We start from the raw sequence: 23554 nt of genomic DNA on the forward strand, positions 1-23554 counted from the left end.
TTATAAAAATACTCCTTTGATCATGATGTCTGATTGCTATGAATTATGCACAGTTCTAAAGTAATTTTAGGTTCACCGTGTATGGAATATTGCGTATTTTTCTGAACTGTTATCTTCTTTCACAAATACTTTACATATCATTTTTATGTATCAGTCCCTGCTCTCATAGATGTATGAGTGCCAGTGAAATGTTTCATTAAATGCAATGGGAAAAGCAATGCAACTGCTTTTTCCTCACAATGGGGCAGTTTAGACAGAAGGGAAGAGCATATGAAGCCGATATTTACATATCGTCAGCCAGGCTTCCTGTCTTTGTAAGATCCGCTCTTTCCTGTGTATAGCAGGAAAATGGCATGTAATTACAGTACTACCAAAACAGGACACAAAGGAAAAGTTTAAAATAGGCTTTTAAACTTTGACCTTAAGATCTGTGTATTGTGTCCATTTCCTATGCACATAGGCTACCCGACTGATACATTGTGTTTTATATACATAGAGCAACAAAAATGTATCCTACATATAGTTATATAAAACTAAAAGCTAATTACAGATTACAAAATACATTTAACACTGTCCAAACCTTTTTGTCACAATGGAGTTCCAGACATTAGTGAATCATGACAACAAATGTAATGAGAGGAACTGGGCGTGTACTGTATGTTTTGTGTGCGTCTACTCGCTCTCTGAGGATCAAGAGTTTAGCAGCTTCATTAATCTGAGAAAAAGCCTTGCACCATTTTCATGAAATATTGTGGATTTACAATTCTTCTGAAGAACAGTCAGTTCAAGTAACATTGGGTCAAAGATTTTTTATCAAAAGGATTTACCAGGTTTAATTCAACATACATTTTCTTTCAATCAACCCCAATTCAAAGTGGTGAGTTTTTTACATCTCATAATGTTATATTCTTAAGAAATAATCAGACTTCAGTTCAAAGCTTTCAGTCTTAATACTACATGAATGGATAAATATAATGGTGTCAAATTAATGTATATTTATATATCATTATCGACAAAAGTTTGGGCATATACTTTAAGAAACGTTGGTTTTAAGAAATATAATCAATATCGCCTGTGTACCTTTAAACATTCATGCATGCAGTTTGAAAAATTGTTGCCAGGATGTTATACCAATCATCATGAAATCTTGCCATCCATGCTTCTGTAGATTTTCGTGAATGTATTTGTATGCTGTTGAAGAACTCTATATTTTATTTCCATTATTTCAATGTTATTACTTGGAAATCGAAAATCAACACACTAAAGCAAAGAAATCACCATCTAAAGAGTAATTCATTTCAGAAACTTTTAATGTGCCTAAGATTTTGCACAATAGTGTTTTATATATAACACAAATGTACATGTGTCTTACAGTGTAGAATAGGACAGACCTTAAATTCAATGTTCTTTGAAAAAAAAATTTCTATTCTATTTAGATGTTTTCAAGAGAGGAGTTCAATATCTGTCCTCCGTGTGTATTTAGACAAAAGGCCATCTAAACTACACAAGTATACTCAAGACAATGGTTATTTGTTTATATGTGTGCACACCATAGAGTTTGTTAGATATTGTTTGAAGCTCATGGATATTGTGTGATTTTTTCCCCCAAGGAGAACAACAATGACACATTTCAAGGTTAACACCTAACATCTTGTCTTACAATGAAAAAGTATGGATAGCACAACCACCCCCATGTCAGAGTCTGGTGTTACCAATGGATTTGTAAATAGTGTTTTCAGTGTTTCTCTTGATGAAGAGAACAGTGCAGGGAACTCATGGATTCCAGAGTCCATTTCCTCACAATCCATGTTTTCCTGCCAGCCTGTCAGGAGGGAAAAACAGGAACTCAATCGACAGTCTAGGACGGCGGCCATCTGGAGGATACTGAACCGCCGCAAGACCACTTCTGACATGGACAGACGACCTCACTCAATGATCCTCCAAGGTGAAGCATCCTTTCTCAAGCTTTCTATCACAAACAAAGTGAGATCCATTAAGAACCTTACGTCGCCATCTGTTTTTAGAGGGAAAGCTGGCAAGTTCTCCAGTGTCAAATTCAACAGTGAGCTGAAAGATGACGTGGATGACATACAAATGTGCAATGACTCCCCTTTTTTGGAGCACGAGAACATGTTTAGAAATAAAGCCAAGAGACATTCGTTTGCGGGACCCACTGGAGACTTCTTCTGTTCATTTGAGGACACAGACCCTTCTGGAATCCCAGAGAAAACTCGTCACGTGATCAAGGACATTAGCCACCAAAATGGGTGTAAATTAGCTGAAAGAGTGACATATACAAAAAAAGCTCACCCCAGCTTCTCAAACTGCAACGATTCATCTGTGACAGATCATGAAGAATGTTACATAAAGCACAAACTTAAGATACCCCATAGAAGAAGGTGGTTTAAAGGGGGTGAGGTTTTGAATTACCTGAGAAAAATTCCCCACAAAGGAAAGGAAAGTTCCAATTTGGCTGAGAGTAGTTTTGAATCTTTAAATACCTTAGACAAAACTATTGATTCTGATTATGGCTCAGTAAACTTTGAATTTGTGAAAGATTTGAACTCTGCACCTGAACAAACGGGACTTGATGGCAAAAGTAGCCATTTCAGAGGCTTGTTCCGATTTTTCAACACTGTGGCTGAGACTGCCATGAAATGGAGAAACTCGTCTCATTCTTTTTCACCTCCTCAAGGCCAGCGATCCCCTTTTGACTCACGAAAACACCAGCTGTCAGGAGAGGCCATGCAGAATATACCTTTGACAAACAGAAGTGAACACAAAGCTGATACCTCATGTCAAGGTCCTCCTAGTGTGGTGCTGAAGACCCGGAGAACATATCCAGACTTTCTAACTGACAGTAGTTCCCTGTGTAATGACTCAGATGGAACTCAGTCGCAACCCAACTCAATCTGTCTTGCCACAATTGAGAACCACCCAAAAAGTGAAGAACCAGAGCCAATAGATAAGAAAAACTCTAGCATTAAAAACTTACCTATTCCTTGTCAAATGAACCACTTATGTAGGGAAACCACTGATGAAGACCAAGATTTTTGCACTGATACAAAGAGAAATCCAAAGTGCCCAGAGGACATATTTAAGGTAACATGAGTACACATTTTTTTCAAATAAGGATCTTGATCATGGGCCTTGAAATGAAAAAAGTTGTGTTCTGCATTCACTTAACCTCGAATTGTCATTTTTTCACAGTCTAACATGTTTGTATATGGGTCAAAATACAAATTAACTAAATCACATGTCTATGTTTCACTTGAAACATATAAGGAAATGTAAATGCAAAAGTATGTGTGGACCCTAAAGAGATGCACTATATGGTTAAAAGTATTGGGAACCCCCTTCTAATCAACAGAGCTGACTACATAAGTAAATGAGTACAAATCGTAATGCTGCAGCATATAATGATATTCTGGGGAATTTTGTGCTTCTACATTCTTCTAAAATTGTTGCAACAGAGATGGTAACAAAATTCATGTTTTTAATATTTTTAAACAACATAATTTAAAATGTTGCTTCCATATCTGTTGCAACAGTTTTAGTGCCCCTTTCAAATAATTGGTGATGGGTGATCGGTTTAAGAACTCTGTAGAAGAAGTCTGCATTAAAAGTCACACCATAGTTGTCTAGCTACGTTAAAGACTTGGCTTCATGCAGCCTAGTCAAGTTCTTTCACACTGACTGAATAAATAATTTCCTTTTTAACCTACTTTATACAAAGAGGCATTGTCATGTTGAAACAGAAAAGGGCCCATCCTAAAGAAGCACGCTATTCCCTAGAACATCCTTATGTGCTCAAGCATATTTGTACTCAAATGACTAAAATAGTCCAAATACTTTTGTCCACCTATATAATCCTAATTGCACCAGCACGGTCCATTTGAAAAAGGCACACAATTCACATCAATTAGGTATCATTTGGTTATAGAGAAAGCATCGTATCTCCCTGTTAAATTCCAAACATTAGTGCTTAAAGTAAATTAAGAAAAGTACATCATTCTTTGAGAAGTGTTGTGTTTTGACCAATTTTTTTTAATCTTCTAGGTTGCTAATCATGGCTTCAACTGCAGCCCTACATGTAAACATAACTTTGTAGACTACACTTATTTTAGTCACATTGTTTTTGGCAAAATGTTAAACGCTTTCTCAGTTGTTAGTTGCATTGGACAAGAGCATCTACTAAATGAATACAGTTTTTATTTATTTGACTTGGCTAAAATTAATAAAGCAAGTGATTTAATGGGAATCGTTTAAAATCATGGGAACTTTGTGATTAAAGCTGAAAGGACAGGTTTTAGAGATGACGTAAATTAAAGCAATGCATTATATTTAAAAAAATGTACAATGCACAAATTGTACAATTTATTCTAAGGTTATATATAAAGAAAGTAAATAAGGTTATTTTTTAATTTGTTTTATTAAAATTATATGTTTAATATATGTAGTCCTATAAAGTTGCAGACAAGTAGTTGCAAATGAGTAAGCTTCACAGAAATACATTGAAGTGAAAATATTTACACTAATGTTTATGTCTGTCAATTTAGATTTGTAGTGAAACCACAATATATTCATGATTAACTACATCTCGTTACACTGTACTTGTATATGTGTTGCAGGCACAGGCAGCCAAACTGAACACAGACACACTAATCAGTTATTCAGTAAATATGAGGTGCTGTAGGATATATATATACACCACATATATATAAACTATACATCTCTTAATATCCGCCTATGATTTCATATATATATATATATATATATAAAAGAAAGAAAATAAAGATGCTTTTTGGTTCTGACAATATTTGGATTATTTGGGGGAAATTAGATAAATTAAAACAAAACACAAGCTGGCTTTCTATTTCTTGCTTCTCCTTTAGAGATAGGATATTAAACTGCTAAATATTTAATTCAAGACATTACTGTACAATGTTGGTATACAACACGTCATACACTGGGGGAGTGGTCTATCACAAAAATTTACATTCATTCGGATATTGCAATAAACAGGATGCAGTTTGAAGCTCACAGTCACATAAAAGCCACAATTTAGTGTGTCAACAGTGTGAGATAAAACTTTATCACCCCAACTTTACTTAACTAATAAATCGAAATGTCCCCATGTTTTACTCTGTTATAATACCACGAATCACGGCTCCGTCGTCTTAACAAAGGTCTCCTGAAGCAAATCGATGAGTTTGTTTAAGAGAAATTATAGTCCATATTGACTATTAACAGCGCTATTAACATTGATGTCTAGCTTCCGCCATCTCTCGAATTTGCATGAACCAGAGGCCTTTTTTTCCGACAGATTACGCATGTGTGTCATAAGTCCCGGCGACATACACTGCATTATTCGTTTTCCAATAAATAGCGCCTACTCTGGTGGGAGCTTTCGTCACCGTCATTTGCCGGAAAAACAAGCCTCTGGCTCAAACGCATTCGAGAGATGACGGAAGCTAGACATCAACATAAATAGGGCTGTCGATGTGGATATTTCTCTTAAACAAACGCAAAATACTTCAGGAAGAAAACTATATTCAGTTAGGATGCCTTAAGGGTGAGTAAAATATGGGAAATTTTGATTTGGGAGTAAAGTATCCCTTTACATACTCTTTGGCTTTTTATCAGCAAACTTTCTTCGGCCAAAAGAATAATGAGTTATGTTGGTAATTCAGACATCACACTTGTAGCCAACTGGCAAAATTTTGTAGAATGTATATTCATCAGTAGCCTATACAATAGAATATTAGTGAAACTAACTAACTACACCCCACTGCTTTCATTGAAAATTAGGTCATTTTTGTAATACAGTATGTGTCATTGTAATCATATAGTGATGTCATTTTTAGGCCCACTCACGTCCTCCTGGCGAATCGCCTCCAGATCCGCCAATAAAAGTTCTGCTTCAGCGTTGTCACTCTTTGCCGCTTCCGGCCACTCTCTCTGCAGTGGAGCCAATGGACTTTACACTCAATCCTGCAGGTACAGTCAACCAAACAAATATGTCTTAAGGAGAAATACATTCATATGTGATCACTCTTCGATAGCATATCGTTTTTAAGCTAACACAGAATGTGTTCTGTATTCTTTAAATTAATTAATAGCAATGATACAAAGCATTACTTTAAGCTCACACACAAAAAAAATGGTTATATTAAAAGTGTTACAGACAGAGAGCGTACATTTATTAATATACAGTTTGAAAAGATAATGTGTTTTTATTAAATCATGAAAATGAATTTTAAGAAAAACAAAATATACCACAGTAAACATTTATATTGAAGTATTTACTATATAGTACACTGTAGTAATACTGTGGTATTTTTTAATCTTACCATAATAAAAAGGTATACTACAGCAGGTTACTCAAAAAGGAACATTATTTGATACTTTACTCACCCTCGTCATTCCAAACCTGTATAACTTATTTGAATAATGTTTTCTTCCATCTTTTTTGTGTCCCACAATTATATTCAGGTTTTTTAATCACAAACCTGTATATAAGGTTTTATGGTGAATGAATCCATTATGACAGATATTTTTGGGGGGTGAAATATCGCTTTAGTACCACAGAATATGAAATACATCCTGTCTTACTATTGTTTTCTTGACATTGACGAGATAACTCAGACGGCTCTGTGGCAGATCAAAGTTCTGTATAAAAATGCAACGAAAAGAGATAATATACCGGGTCTGACCTAGAGGACTGCATTGGGGACCCAACACAAATCTCGCGGGACTGGGCGGGTAAAAAAAATAGTGCGGGACCCGCGAATTATAGCCACTAGCAAGGATGGAGCCGGTAAATGAAGTAGAGAAGAAGATTAAAGCAGGGATTTACTGCACAATACAGAAGCAAGGCAAGTCCGACATTTGGACAAATTTCTCTATTATTACTGACAAAAGTGATAAAGAATAAGAATTCGTAAGTTGCAATAAATGTGCAAAAGTGATAATATACAACGGACACAAATCTGGCACGTCTGGATAATATACAGGTACCTGCTCGATTATACCTGGTCAAAGTAAGCTCTGCTTCAAAGATAAAGCACTTCTCCACGCATGTGTTAAGCAAGAAATACCTCTTTTCTTTGTTTTTTGTCAGTTATACATTGTTACATTTGAATACTATGTGTGGTGTTATAGGCACAGCTGAAGGCTTTGTATAACGTTAGCCTTTCAGAAGCGAAAAGTTTTATTGGTCTAATAAAACACGTCACATGTCGTCATTTGTTAAGTTATTTGTCGGGCATGGTGCTTAACCCTCATATTAACATTTTTATCGACCATAAGATGAGCATTTAATCAAGTGCAAATGTTCTGTGTCTATTGTTAAGAATGTTAGCATACCTCAACATTATTTAAGTTCTTCAAGCTAAATTGTTTGCGGGTGCAAGCGGGAGCGAGTGCACAAATTGTGGGTGCCGGCAGGAGTGAAACACTGAAAAAAAATCTGTCCCGTGCAGGGCTCTAGTCTGACCCTGTCCCACATTCATTTGTTTATCACTTATATCCAAATTAAACATGAAAAGTTTTATGTTCCCAGTTTGTAGCTGCCGTGAGCCATGTTATGTGGTTTCTTTATAATGAACTTTAATGAGTGACAAGCTTTATGTGAGACTATTCTAATTCCTGGAAGTGTTCTTTTCACAGTAGCTAGTGTTTATTAAAAAAACAATTTTAGTGGTCGTTGTTTCGGTACGTTAAGCTGTTTCATTATAATGGACGTATATGGGTGAGATTTATCACTTTATCCGTTTAATCAGGACTCGATCTTTGCAGCGCCATGATAAGGTTTTTGAGCAGGACATTTTTGGGGGGTAAATTGTAGGTACGGATAACCTCATTAAGCATTTTAGAAAGTCATCAGGCTCAGCTCATCCCAACCGCAGGTTCAGGTTTACAAGCCACTTTTATCTCCGTTTCTGAGACAAAATTTTAGCATTTTTCTCTGTTCCCGCCCTCTCGTCTCCTCATTAGTACCTCGTGCCCCGCAGCTGTCCCTCTTGATTTGTCCCCTTATTTAATAGCCCTGTGTTGTCTGTCCTTTGCTGGTTCATTTTGATTGTGTGGGTGAGTCTAGTTTGGTTATTTATATTTAATTGAAGTGTTGTCTTAGTCTTGTCTAGTATAGTAAGTCTGTGTTCCCGTCATGTTTTATACCCTAGTTCTTTGTTATTTTACCCCGTTGTGGGTTTTTGTTTTGTCTTCCCTGCTGTTTGCGTCTAGGTCCTCTGTCCTTGTGTCTCACCCGGGTCGTGACAGCTATTTTAAGTTTGTTATAGTGAATTCCTATGGAGAAAATAACTTCCTGCCCTCCATTGGCACTTCACTCAGTGCCATGATGTCATGTGCACACAATCTATTAAATCACATAATTTTTCTTTGCAATTTAGCCTCAGTCGTGCACTTGCCTGCTAGTAAAGCACCAAATATGAGAAGCGAGTTGTCATGTGTAATAAACTGTATTTTACCAGTTTTTTGTAAACTTTCCTTGTTGTGTTTGCCAACAAAGTATCCAAACTCATCCTAAAACCCAATATTTTTCTTACTCTTATTGCATACTGCTTTATTTTAAGGATGATATTTCACACACAATACTGGCCTGGTGACATCTGCTGTAACACTGTTGCTCATTAATCTGCTCTAAATGGACTAATCATTTATTAGTTTCAGGAAACACACTGAAAAAAGTGGTAAGTATTAATAACACAGGTTTATTTCAGGATTGGTAAATGCCTGATAAAGCAGCCAGTGGTTTCAGAGACTGATAACCAGGGAGACCAGTAGAGAAGTCATTGATGGAGGTTTGAAGAGTGCAGGTACAGTAAGTAAACCACAGATAAGTGTTAGTCAACCCAACAGACGATTCTCAGTGGCACTGACTGGCTCTTCCTCCATGTACCACTGAATAGGATTCACAAAAACTCTGGGATCTAGGATAGACACTTGAGATTCATTAGAATGATAAGAAGCATAGATTCGAGATCTATGAACATCCACCTCATCATTCTTAAAACCAGGTCTATATGCAATCTTACACTGGAACAGGAAGAAAATAAAGCCCATATGTGGCTAGGGACCCTTAGCTTCTCTGAGCTATGTAAGGTTTCTATGCTCTGTCAATACCATAAATTAAGTTCTAAATATTGGTTCGGGAGGAGCCTAAATAGTCTGGCGATGCAGAATCTTCACCAGCAGACCTTACACCTCCAGTCCCGAATGACATGGAAAGAGGATGCCCTTCTTACTGTCCTCCTACCAACTAGCCAAGGCTCTGTCGTAGAGGGCATTCTTGCTCGCCTTTGGTTAGGCACCCCGAACCACAGCGTGTCCGATGTCATAAGGATCATCTTCTATCCCTGTGTTACGAGCCCCTGATTTTAAGATGCTCGTTGTGAAAAAGGGGTCAGCAACATAAAAAGGAGACGCAAGGCAAAAGGCAATTTAACACATTTATTATAACTGCACAACCTCACGTCTCTCACGCTTCACTCTCCACAGGAACACTCACTCTCTTATCACATTGAAATCAACATACCTAACAGACCAACAAATGTGTAAATCACAACACATGGACACAAAGAACTCGGCTTGTCTCGACCAGTGGGCTAGGCATCATGATGCTCACATAGTTCGCCGCGGAACGCCCTCTCTTCCTCCGTCCCACCCCACTTATCCACAGCACGAGCCATCAGAGCAACATGTCTCAGGTGTGCAGGGGCAGAGCCTAACACTTAGGAAGAAAGAGAAAAGAAGGGAAAGGGAAAAGAAAACTGATTCTGCATGTAATATCACACAGAAAACTTTTCCGTCTAATGGACGCACCTGACCATTTCCCACCTGCTTCCCTAAATAGGTGACAGAAGCCTTAACAAATTCCATTTTTTTTAGATTTAACGTTAAAGAAGCAGCTTCGAATCAACGAAACACGTCATGTAATGTCAAAATGTGTTCTGTCCATGTAGACAAATAAATGACCACATCGTCTAAATAAACATTGCAGTTTGAAACCTGAGAGTTTCCCTGTATTGATTACTTCCGTGTATGTACCTTGGACTTTTGATATTGACTGCGATTCTCTGCTGCCTGCCCTGACCTCTGCTTGTGACTGTTTATGATTTTGGATATCCCCTACATACCTTACGCTGTTGTTGATCTCTGCCTGTTTGACCATTCTGTTAATAAACACTGCATTTGGATCCAAACATCCCTGACTCCACGTTACAGAAGACTTCGCCATACCAGAATCCAGTAGCCCGGTACCCTCTCGTTACTGAGATGTCTGTTCCCCTACTTTCAGGTCAGAAGGTCAACTATCCAGCTCTATCATTGACCCAGTCGATCAGCTACTGCACCTTCGTCAAGGAGGCCAATCTACTGAGGAGTATGTAAAACATTTCTTAGAGATATCCTATCAGATACAGTTCTATGATGAAGTTTTGTTTAAGGACTTGTTCCGTTTCGGACTCAATGACCCAATTAAATCGTGGTTACCTCGAGGGGAGTTTAAGGGCAGTTTAAGGGACATCATGGACTATGCACTGATGTTATGTGACTCTCCGTTCACTGTGGGAGAGTCAGAGGACAGTGTTGAAACCCCAAATATTTTTTTTGGGGGGGGCCAACAGTGTCGAGCGCAGTTGTCAGCGGAGCTAGAACCACCACGGCCACTGCACGAGATGGCCGCCAGCCCAGCGCCACTGGACGAGATGGCCGCCAGCCCAGCGCCACTGCATGAAAGAGCAGGTCAAGTCACCGCTGACCTTCCAGAGTCAGGTCAAGTCACCGCTGACCGTCCAGAGTCAGGTCAAGTCACCGCTGACCGTCCAGAGTCAGGTCACGTCGCGTCTGCCCGTCCAGAGTCAGGTCACGTCGCGTCTGCCCGTCCAGAGTCAGGTCACGCCTCGTCTGCACAGCCAGAGACTGTGCACGCCGCGTCTGCCCAGCCAGAGACTGTGCACGCCACGTCTGCCCAGCCAGAGACTGTTCACGTCGCGTCTGCCCAGCCAGAGACTGTTCACGTCGCGTCTGCCCAGCCAGAGACTGTTCTCGTCACGTCTGCCAAGCCAGAGACTGTTCACGTCGCGTCTGCCCAGCCAGAGACTGTTCACGTCTGCCCAACCTGAGACCTTGGACAAAATGGCCACCACACAGCCAGAGCCTCATCCCGAGATGACCCTCCCAAAGTCTCGCCCTGTTATGTCTGTCCTTCCACAGTCTGAGCCTGTTCCCGAATCTGAATCTGTTCAAGAGCCTGAGTCTGTTCCTGTTCAAGAGCCTTAGTCTGTTCCCGAGCCTGAATCTGTTCCTGTTCCAGAGTCTGAATCTGTTCCTGTTCCAGAGTCTGAATCTGCTCCTGTTCCTTTTCTGAGCCTGAGGAAGAGGCACTGATTATAATGGTCACACACATCGGCCTCATCCAACATGGCTACTGCTACGCCTGTGTCTTCGAACAAGATGGCCGAATCCACACCTGTGTCTTCGGACAAGATGGCCAAATCCACACCTGTTCCTGAGCCAGTGTCGGTTCCGGAACCGTCGGATCCGCTCTATACCCCTGAACCGCCAGGTCTGCCTGGTCCCCCTGAAGGGTCTACTCCTCACTGGCCGCCTGAAGGGTCGTCATCTCCCTGGCCGCTTGAAGGGTTGTCTCACTGGCCGCCTGCTCAGCCTGCTTCGGTTTCGTCCGCTCGGCTGTGGTGGTTCTCTGCTCCGCCCTGGTGGGGCTTCCATTTGGACCTCGCACTCCATCCCTCTGCCTCCGCTCCACCTCCCATCTTAATTGTGGTCTAATCTCAGTTAGGAGTGTCTGGAAGCCACTCCTTAGGTGGGGGCTATGTCACGATCGTCAGCTGGAGTGCCCATGAACTCCAGTAGAGGCACTCCACTCAGGACTCTCCCACTTACAACTCCATTTCCCATAATCCCATGCTAACCGCCACCAGGTGTTCCCCATTACCACTCCGCTATATATACTGTGTTTGGACTCCCAGTCATTGCGATGTCGTGTTTAGCCAGTCTAACATTTTCGAGCGTTTCCCTGTATTGATTCCTTCCGTGTATGTACCTTGGACTTTTGATATTGACTGCGATTCTCTGCTGCCTGCCCTGACCTCTGCTTGTGACTGTTTATGATTTTGGATATCCCCTACATACCTTACGCTGTTGTTGATCTCTGCCTATTTGACCATTCTGTTAATAAACACTATTTTGGATCTGAACGTCCCTGACTCCATGTTACAACATTAAACTTTGAAACATTGCTGGTGCATTTTGTAGGCCGAATGCCATATGCGTATACTGCAGAAAAGCGTCAGGGGTTACGAACGCAGATATCTTAGAAGCACGCTCTGTTAGAGGCACCTGTCCAATTTAGTGATGTATTTCGCACTCCCAAGATTATCAATGCAATCATCAATATGCGGTAACGGAAAGGCATCAGCCCCAGTGACAGAATTGACCTTTCAGTCAGTACAAAAACGTAGAGAGACTCATCAGGCTTCGGTACTGGAATGGACGGTGAGCTCCAAGGACTATTGCTCGAAACAGCGAAACCATTCTGCAATAAATACTTAACCTCACTTTTCATTAATTCTCTTTTACTTATTGGACAACGGTAAGTATGTTGCTTAAGAGGTACTGCATTGCCGACCTCGATATCATGCTGGATGATATTAGTACCGGGAGGAACGTCATTGAACAGACTCAGGAAACTGTTTTAAGTTAACAATGAAACACGCTCCGTGGATAACTTAGTTGCCGGTTCACAGACATTCTCAACAGGGTTCACTTTTGGTTCCACCCGACATAAATATGGTTTTAACATATTTACGTGACATAAACAAGTTTTTCGCCTCCGTTCTGGAGTGTACAAGATGTAATCAGTTTCACTCAACTTACTTTTGATCACGTAAGGACCGGAAAAACGCGCAGAGAGAAAGGATCCAGGAATGGGAAGCAACACTAGAACTTTCTCTCCGGGCTGAAAATGACGCGCAACTGCCTTCTTATCAAAACGTTTCTTCATTCTCTTTTGTGACAGAGAAAGTACTTCCTTCGCCACAGTACAAGCGTTGCGCAAACGTTCACGAGTACGTGATACAAAATCAAGGACGTTGGTTTTCGCAGACGAACCGTTACCAAGAAATTCCTCCTTTAAAATTTTTAAAGGTCCCCGGACATTATGCCCGAACACGAGCTCTGACAGGCTAAACCCAAGAGATTCCTGAAGTGCATCGTGCACCGCAAATAACTTTAATGGAACTCCATCGTCCCACTCCTTTCCAGTCTCTAGGCAATACTTACGCTCCGCCGATTTTAATGTTTGGTGCCAACGCTCCAAAGCTCCTTGCGACTCAGGGTGATAGGCACTTGACACAACATGAGACACTCCCAGAGCCTTTAACGACGTACGAAAAACATGAGACACAAAATTTGAACCCCGATCGGTTTGGACAGTTTTCGGCAACCCGAAAGTTGTAAAAAGATTTGTTAACGTTTTAGTGATCGTCTTGGCCGTTATGTTCCGTACCGGAATGGCTTCTAGAAAAAGAGTAGCTACGCACATGATTGTAAACACATATTGATAACCAGACTTGGCACGATGGAGTGGACCTACACAATCGACTAGCACATGCTCAAATGGTTCGCCGACTGCAGACAGAGAGGAGCAGGCGGTAAAACCTGATTAGGTTTTCCACTGACCTGACAAATAGAACAGGTTTTACAGTACTTCCCAACATCAGATTTGAACCCTGGCCAGAAAAAATGCTGGAGCACCCGGTTATAGGTCTTAGTTATCCCGAGGTGTCCAGCCCAAGGATGGTCATGGGCCAGGCGTAAAACATGTGGTTGAAATGTCAAAGGCACCACAATTTGATGCACCACATTCCAATCTTCCTGCTGCTCAGGATGTAACTGTCTACTCCATTTACGCATGAGCACATTATCTTTCCAGTAAAACTGGTGGATACGCAGTGACCTTTTGTCATTTTCAACACTCGTACTACATTGGGTTAAAGATTAATCATTTCGCTGAGCTTCAATCAAACTTTCACGCGAGACGAGCAAGTCAGCAGTAAGATCAAAACAAACAGAAGACTTTAAAGTCGTTCTAGACGAGACCGGAGAGTCAGAAAGAACATCGGTTTCCAAAATCTTTGAAAACACGGAATCGCAGAAAATATTACTTTATTTAGGGTCATGTTTCGCTTTCGCTGTCACAACAGCACTAAAACATCCGGCAAATTTTTATCAAGTACATCAGCATGCGAGTCGTTACACGGAACATCAATCACTTGCACTACCGGCATTACCTTACCTCCAGCTATATAATTTCCCATGATAAAGTCAACACCTTTTACAGATAAAGAGGGACGAACTGCAACTTCAAAAACCCCAGAGGCCAAATCAGACGAAACGTATACGCGATGCAGAGGAATGGGCACCTAATCCATTTCAATACCCTGCACCACCGCGAGTCAGCACAAAAATCCAAAATCTCTGATAATATGAAGTACTGAGACCCCCCTGTATCACAAAAGATTCTTACCGGTTTTCGGCCTTCTCATTTAATGACACAAATCCATCGAAAAGTGTTAAGGTGTCTATCAGGCATCAGAACAACGGAGACAAAGTTTTCACCAAAACAGAACCTCAAAGGTTTAAACAGCAAAAGTTCTCGCAAAGAGTTATAATCAGTTACCTTGCACGCTTTAATCCACCGATCAAATAAGATTCACTTTTCGCGAACGAATTCAACATACGTTTGTGAAGTACCTTTTTTCGTGGTATGGAATCGTTGTCGATAGTGCTCAGGAACTAATTCATATGCCCGTAGGATTGCAGTTTTCACAGCATCATACTGTACGCTTTCCTCTAACGAGAGAGATGCACCTTACCCGATAGTTTACATTGTAGCATTAATGCCCAAACCTTGTTCGGCCATCTTAAGGCTACCGCAACCCGTTCAAAGGCTTGAAAATATGCTTCAACTTCCTTCTCACGGAAGGGTGGAACGATAGAGATGTTTTTAGCCACATCAAAATGTGTCGAAACCGGCGCTACAACCTCAGCTGCAGTACCCGAAGATGAGCCGGTGTCTCAGAATCACCCTCCAACAACGTAGATGTTTTAACAGTAGATTTTAACAATAGACCTAATTTTTTTGGTACCTCTGGAACAGCCTGCAACTCCAACTCCCACAATCACACTTTTGTATCAGCATCGATTCGGTACATTCCGATCTGACGCTTCAAATCATCTTGTCTCGCCTGAGCTCTGTCCTGTGTCTCCAGCTGTAACCGTGCTAAACGTAATCTTAAACATGAATCTGAATGAAGACCTGGTGAAGCTTCTGTGGAAAGTGAAAAAGGTTCAAATTTAGGCATCGAGAAAGACGGACCTACCTCCGCACCAACCAGAATCAATGGAGTCACTGGACCACCACTCGACACACGTAAGGGCGGACTTCCTGCAGCCGGTGCCACCAACTGGAACAGTCTCCATAGAGGGAAAAACCCAATTTTGAATCAAGCTATCCACTAAACAAGCTTTTAACTCTGGTTTTCGTAGTGTTTTAGAGATAGAAATCTCAAAATGTTGAGCAAGTAGAAACAAATAATTTTTCCGACATGTCTCTAGAACTTCAACACAGGGTTGATCTATAAATTGATTTAACTCAAACGTTGCCATCTTCAAATGAAAAGGAACAGTGCATAAAATACATAAACAGTAAGGATAATCCAACACTCTCTGGACCTACTTACCTAACCATCAAACTAACTATACCCTAACTAATCTTCAGAGGGTACCGATTAAGAGCTCCAAAAACAACAAACTAAAATAATAAAAAAAACAATATACAGCAAACCGTCATCAGGACTGGCACTAAACACAGCCCTGCTGGCTTACTCTTTCTAACCAGAGAATTATCTCTTTCATTCAGCAGCAGCTACTATTACCACAATTTTTTTTCTGCCAAATGTGCCACAAGAGTCATCCTTTGAAATCAATGCCCATATAAGGGAGCCCTTGATCCCATTTCCTCTTTAGCAACTTTTCTTCACCACATTAAAAAGTCTCAACCAGGCACCGTCAAAGTGTGCCTAAGCGGAATACACTTCTTAATACACAAATACATTTTCGGTCATCAGTGCCCCGCTATCATTAACCCCAAATCTCACTCCTCATCAAAGGCATCAAAGGCAAAAAAATCCCATTCGTATCACCCTGAATTCTGCTAACCTCTTACTCGCAAAGTCCTCAGTAAATGGCTATTCACCCTGCTCTCCGGATACCACGCCTGAATGCTCGATGCAATGTTTTCTAAGAGTTCACATGCAACACAGCTTTTGACCATCAGACTTCCACACATTCTTCACCGATATTCTAGTCCGATACAGCAGCAATATGTTTTACAGCAGCAAAGGGCAACAAAAAAGATATATAATGCAATTATGTTTTGTTTTGGTTTAGTTCTGTCTTCCTGCTTTGCCTTTGTTCCCTCATTTGTTTCTATAGTTATTTATTAGTTTACACCTATTTCTGTTCTCCGTGATTACATGTGCCGTGTTCAAAACCCTCAAGATTACCCAGCTACTGAAGAAAGCTTTTAAACCAAATGATATGCAATATTTCACCAAATATTGGATTCAATATTTTTGTCAACTTGTATTCTTTGATTTAGAACTGGTTTTCTGTTTCATTTCCAAACAGATTAATCAAAGACCTAGTTAATCTGAGTTTAGGCACCTACATTTTTGATTGAAAAGGGTAAATGTTCATTGTTGTTCACACTAGCCTAATTGAATCTTGAGTAATTTGTTGTAACCAGGAAGTTTGTTTTCAAATGCTTTCCGTAAAAAATGGCACAGAATCACACTTGTGGTGTTCATGGATCAACATGACCGGCCTACCAAAGATAATTTATAAGTCACTTGATATGCTATATTATCACCAAATATTGGATTCAATCTTGTTTTCTTTCAGATAATACCGTTTAGTTTTTTTCTTTTTCAAGGCACCTTAAAAATGACCGGCCATTGAAAGTAAGTTTGGAAGATCACAAAACTCAGGACCTTTATTTTTAAATAATTGTATTTTCTTAATAAAGGTGTGAAATAACATTTATGCTGTTCATGTGTCAAATCTGACCACTGTGACATACAAGACAGAACACATGAAAGCTATCATATAGAGAACATATCAAGGAACATTTCATAGACAATAACAATACTGTCATTCCAGTAAGATATATTTTTTTACTTAGGAGAAAAGGTTTGAAAAATCAATGACCAACTGGTTGTGTCTGTCAAAAACTGTACATATACTTTATGCACACTGTGGGCCCAAAAATATGTTCCATAAAATATATACAGTATGTCTATATGATAGCATGAATGTGTTCTGAGCTAATGCTTTCAAGTCTAATGGTCAAATTTCAAAGGGAACAGCACAAGTATTACTTTAGAGCCCTTTTCAGAAAATAAAAGCATGTCCAAATAAAGGTCCAGTTTTTGTCATGTCAACTTTATTTATATTTCGCTTTTTACAATTTTTATTGTTATAAAGCAGCTGTAGATTAAACATATTGACTATAATCAAAACATTTAAAGTTATACAAGTTACACACATACACACATACACACGCAGGCGTGCACACACACAATGGTTTTCACAGAGAAGCACACATTTAAGATAAACGAGAGAGAAACAAAAGTTAAATATTAAACAGATTATAAATTCTTATGGCCCGGTGTCACAGACACGGCTTAGTTTAAGCAAGGTTAAATGAAGAAACAGTATTTATTTAGCATTTATAGGTATAGGTGCCAGATTCCAGTTCCCCTCTGGCAAAAGCTGCAGCCTCTGCACAAGCTTGACAATGCTTGCACAACTAGGCTTAATAAAATAAACTTAGTAATAAATTTGATTATACGTTTAAAATAATCATTAATAATCTAATAGCAGTTTACATTTTGTAGTAAATACTTGTCAAATCGGTGCTTGCAGTTCTATGATCAGTTTTTATTGGAAGTGTTCTTGGTTCCGAACGAATTTACTAATGCAGCCTAAACCCTAAGAGGATTAATATTATATAAGTGTAGTGTATGCAATATTGAAACGATGCGTCTTCAGTCTAGATTTAAAATGACAGTGTGTCTGCCTTCCGGACAGTACAGGGAAGACTGTTCCAAAGTTTGAGCGCTAGACAGGAAAAGGACCTACAGCCTGCACTTGATTTTGACATTCTGGGTATTAGGTTTAGGGTATTACGCCTGAGACTGCAGTGCAAGTGAAGGACTGTAATATAAGAGAAAATCACTCAAGTAGTTAGGAGCTAAACCATGTAGGGCATTAGATTAGATTAGATTCAACTTTATTGTCATTACACATATACAAGTACAGTGTAACAAAATGTAGTTTAGGTCTAACCAGAAATGCGCTTTTCATGCACAATCTGTCCCTTTCCTAGGGTACATCATCTCATCTGAGGGGGTGTGTATGGATCCTGACAAGGTTAAGGCTGTGGTGGGTTGGCCAAGTCCAGATTCTCGTAAGGCCCTTACAGAGGTTTCTGGGGTTTGCCAATTTTTAACGACGTTTCATTCGTAACTTCAGCCAACTAGCCGTTCCTCTGACTGCCTTGACCTCTCCCAGAACGATGTTCAGGTGGTCCGATGCAGCCGAGGCTGTATTCACTAACCTGAAGAGCTGCTTCCTTTTGCTCCAATTCTAATAGCCCCTGATCCAACACGTCAGTTCGTGGTGGAGGACGACGCGTCAGAGGTTGGGGTAGGTGCAGTGCTTTCCCAACGCTCTTCAACAGACGACAAGATGCATCCCTGCGCGTTTTTCTCTCACCGTTTATCGCCTACCGAATGTAACTACTACATCAGTAACAGAGAATTGTTGGCGGTCAAGTTAGCGTTGGAGGAATGGCGAAGAGTCGGGGGTACCTTTTATCGTCTGGACTGACCACAGGAACCTGGAATACATTCAATCTGCTAAAAGACTAAACTCCAGGCAGGCTCGGTGGGCACTTTTTTTCGGTCGTTTTGATTTTTCTCTCTCGTACCACCCGGGTTCCAAAAACATCAAACCCGAGTCTTTATCTCGTATTTTTTATCACTCCGAACGCCCGTCTACTCCCGAGTGTATTTTACCTGAGACTCTATTCATCTCCACACTCACATGGCAGGTCAAGACGGCCTTAGAAGGGGTAACGCCTCCGCCCGGCTGCCCACCAAGTCGGTTGTTTGTGCCGGAGGGATTACAGTCCGACGTTATTCAATGGGGTCATTGTTCTAAGGTGGCGTGTCATCCAGGAGTAGACTTTCCCTTTTTTTGGTCAAGCAACGATTCTGGTGGCCTTTAATGGCTCGCGATATTCAAGACTTTGTTTTGACTTGCTCGATTTGTGCCACGGGTAAAACGTCCAGTCGACCCGCAGATGGGTTATTCCAACTGCTGTCTGTCCCTTCGAGACGCTGGTCCCACATAGCGCTAGATTTTTTCACCGTGACCCTCTGCTGCTATCCAGTCGTCCATCCCATTCACCTCTGCTGACGCTGCCATAAACTGGGTTCCCCAGTTGTACTCGTAGTCAGCTTGGACAATCTTTTTATCCTGTAAAGGTACTCTCAGATTAACTGGGCCTACGATTAATATGTTTGAAAAATAAACACAAATTCTGTCCTTAATGAATGAATACAAATAAAAATTGAATCCCACCTTCCATAGATAGTTTATAAATCACTCAATGCTATAATATTGGATTAAATCTTTTTCCAACTTGTTTTCTTTCATTAAGGACTGGTTTTGTGTTTCTTTTTCAAACGGATTAATCATAGGTTTTGTTAATCTGAGTTTAGGCACCTCAGTCTTTGACAGAAATCTTTATTTTTAATAACTGCACAAAAGCATGTGCGTGCTGTTGTGAGGTACAGTGACCAGACCGTCCATTCATAGACAACGTGATTTTCCATCCCGCGGTGCTACTTTCCCACGGTTTTTCTATGTAAACACGTGGTAGACGGATGGGTTTCAACATTCGCTTGCGTCTGCATCGCCTCAAGCATAAGCACTAGTATTTATGCTGAGTTCACACCAAACGCGACCAATCACTTTTCACACTCTTTATTACTCGTGGGAAAAGCTTATTTCCGTGTGAGTGACGTGATCTGACAAATATTTTTAACGTTTGCGGAAGATTACATTGACGTGCATTCACGGTAATCTCTTGTTGAAAAAACGGCATATGCTGGGTTAGGTATGTTTTGATGCTGGTTTGTGCTGGTTTAAGCTGGTCACATGCTGGTTTAAGATGGTCATGTGCTGGTATTACCTGGTCATGTGCTGGTCCAAAATTGGTCATGTGCTGGTTTAAGTGAGGAACCAACACATGACCAGCTAAGGACCAGCACATGACCATCTTAAACCAACACATAATAAGGGTGTAGCTGGGCTGACTGTACCACAAGTTGGAATTTGACATTAAGTTATTTTCAATACATTCACAGGCAAAACTCTTCAGAAATGGATGCAATGTAAGCATAAAACATGATGTGGTATGTTGTTTTAACTGTTTCTCTGAAGTCTATGAGGGTTCAGTCAGCAGAGGACAGAGGACTTACAGTGTGAAATGATCCTCCACTCTCCTCTACTTTAAAATCTTGCTTATTGCCTATAAAGCCCTGCATGGTTTAGCTCCTAACTACTTGAGTGAACTTCTCTTGTATTACAGTCCTTCACGTGCACTATGCTCTCAGGCATCCAGTCAGTTGGTAATACCTAGAATTTCAAAATCAAGTCCAGGCGGCAGATCCTTTTCCTATCTAGCGCCTAAACTTTGGAACAGTCTTCCCTGCACTGTCCGGAGGCAGACACACTCTGTCAGTTTAAATCTAGACTAAAGATGCATCTTTTTAATTTTGCATACACTACACTATCATAATATATATATTCCGAAGGTTTAGGCTGTATTAGTTAGTTCAACCGGAACCAGGAACACTTCCAATATCAACTGATGCATTTATTGCAAAGAGTGCAGTATTCTACTCTCAGCCAATCTTGTCTCATTGTTCCAAGGTTACCAGAGTGGGAAGGACGCAGTCCAAGGTTACCAGAGCAGGCAGGACGCATTCCATGCCCAGACCTGACAAAAGCTGTGATGATAGAGGTGGACAAAGGAAATTGCGATACAATTTCAGCCGCTATTAGATTATTAATGATTATCTTAAACCTAATATTTTTTTATTTTGCCTTGTTGTAAAAGCACTGTCAAGCTTGTGCAGAGGCTGCAGCTTTTGCCAGAGGGGAACTGTAATCCCCTGGTTAGGCCTGGTATCCCTCTGAGGTTTTTTTTCTCCTCAATTAACCCGATTTGGGTTCCTCGCCGCCGTTTGCAACTGTTTTGCACTGTTTGCCTGGCTGGGGGGATGCTAGAATTTTATAGTTTTATTTAATTAACACTGCATATATGAATTTATAGTCTGTCTGATATTTGACCTGTGTTTTGACTTGCATAACTTTATTACTATTTGACACCTCTTTTAGCCAATCATTTGTTTGACTGTAGATCTTACGGCGTCAGACGCTATGCTGCTGCGACCCAATAAAGGTTCTAAAGCAGGTTTTGTTTAGGCCGATACAGCACAACTCCAAAAAGAAGGACAAATGAGTGTCCGGTTTGAGGCTGCCCTAGACAACGTTGAGTCGTATTAGCCGACATCCACGACAATCTCCTTCTAGGGCCAATCATGCAGGCTCAGCTCAGGTGCCGGTCGCGTGCAGCGCTGCACCCATGTAAACAGAGTTTGCCCTTCCCCTTCTGACTTTCACTTTCATTGCCTCAATATGGAAGTGAATGAGGCTTTGCAGGTTTTACTAGACATATGTGAAATTCTGCATCCATTGTACATGATTTATTTATTTATTTTCCACCTCGGAAGGGCAACGTAAGTCGAGAAGGGCATATGGGCAGTTGCCCTGGCAACCTGAGCAACCCCCCTGTGCACGTGCCTGAGTCGAAATGCTTAAAATTTCAGCAAATAACTGTGTTTTTTTGTTTCTCTTATTCAAAGCAGCCATGTTGCTGAGTGTTTTGCCACTCAAGGGAGCTTGTCCTGGCACTCAATGTGACGTGCCCCGGCGTGTTCGTTGAAAAGTAATGTCAATGCACACCCTCTATTGTAGTCGTCTGGTGGATAACCAAGGACTCTCCAGCTGGTGATCATAAAAACATAGAGTTACCTAAAAAAGAAGTTGCCTATATTTTACTCACCCAGGGGAAATATATGACAGTTAAATAATCTATTTATAGCGGATTACAATCAGAGCTATATTGAACAAAAATCCTAGCTCTTCCCAGCTTGGTATTGGCAATGGATAGAGACCAATGTCCGTCTGAAATTAAATTCGGTGCCGGTGTTTACATAATAAACAGATAGGATGATTTTACAATGCAAAATACCATGTCAGATTATCCTACCCTGTTGAAAAAACAGCATCGAAACATACCTAACCGAGCATTTTCTGTTTTCGTAAAATTTTAAAGGACTTTAATAACTTTAAAAAAAATACACATGAGGGGGGCAAAAAAACAAGACAATAATGGATACAAGGCAACGAACACCACACTGGCTAGATTTTTACTAAAAATAAACACTTGACCAAACTGATTAGAATAACTTGACTTGACAGATCCTCCAGAGACAGGACTAGATAACCTTATTATGTAGCGTCATGAGTAATGGGAATATAGACAAACGAACCGCACAACACTGCAAACACAAGGGCAATATAAAGAGAACCAAATCAAGAGGGGAACAGGTGCGAGGCATGAAATTATTTGCAATCACTAGCATGAAACGAGCATTGGATAAAATACCATAAAATAAAACTTAAATAGTTCACAAAAACTATTTTAACAGCATCATATCAGTATATGTGAGTTTCCCTCACGAGGGAACCTGGGCTAGTGCTCCACGTGTAGTGACTCCCCTCCTTGGGTAGTCCCGTCTGATGCTTTCTCACTCTTGGTTTCCCTGTCGGCGAACCTGTGACCTCCCCTCGGTGGTCTCCACTGCTTATTTGCACCCCTGGGTTTGGGCCCCGCACAACTACTCCCATGAGTTCTCCCCACTGGTGAGACCGTGTAAGTATTACCCTCGCCGCAGGTTAGGGGCTAGCGTTTCCCAGTGCTCCTTATGGTGTCGGGCGGCCTACTCGCCTCTAGAGTAGCAACACCACTACCTGTACGGCCGGTAGTAAGAACCTCTCGGCGTGACCACACAAATTGTTGTCTTAGTACACCACTGGATGGTTACGATTCGCGAGGACGCTCATTCGTGTCTCGCCTAGGCGGGTCAGTGTCGTTCCGCTGGAAATCGTGACGCAGCGCAGCGAGACAGAAAGAAAGGCAAAGTCTCGGTTATGTATGTAACCTTGGTTCCCTAATGGAGGGAAAGAGACTTTGTGTCCATCGTGCCACGAGCGCTGCACTGGACCGCTGCAGTGAACGAGAGTGCTT

At 40.8% G+C, this 23554-nt stretch overlaps 1 protein-coding gene across 4 annotated transcripts in view; it reads left to right on the forward strand.

Annotated features, from left to right (window-relative positions):
* Positions 1-657: 657 nt before the first annotated feature.
* arhgef9b (Cdc42 guanine nucleotide exchange factor (GEF) 9b) overlaps positions 658-23554 on the forward strand; it is a 52437-nt gene continuing 29540 nt past the window's right edge. For 3 of the 4 annotated variants that reach the window (XR_013787944.1, XM_079480289.1, XM_079480290.1), the window contains exons 1-3: positions 658-877; positions 1611-3102; positions 5868-6000. Coding sequence is in view for 2 of the 4 variants with exons in the window: in XM_079480289.1 (XP_079336415.1) it covers positions 1672-3102; positions 5868-6000 (1564 nt within the window). In the remaining 2 variants the exon portion in view is untranslated. Of the gene's footprint in view, positions 878-1610; positions 3103-5867; positions 6001-19517; positions 19659-23554 lie in introns of those variants that run through there. The other variant, XM_079480291.1, reaches the window with a different exon arrangement.

The sequence above is a fragment of the Barbatula barbatula genome (assembly GCF_947034865.1).
Source record: "Barbatula barbatula genome assembly, chromosome: 18".
NCBI lineage: Eukaryota > Metazoa > Chordata > Actinopteri > Cypriniformes > Nemacheilidae > Barbatula > Barbatula barbatula.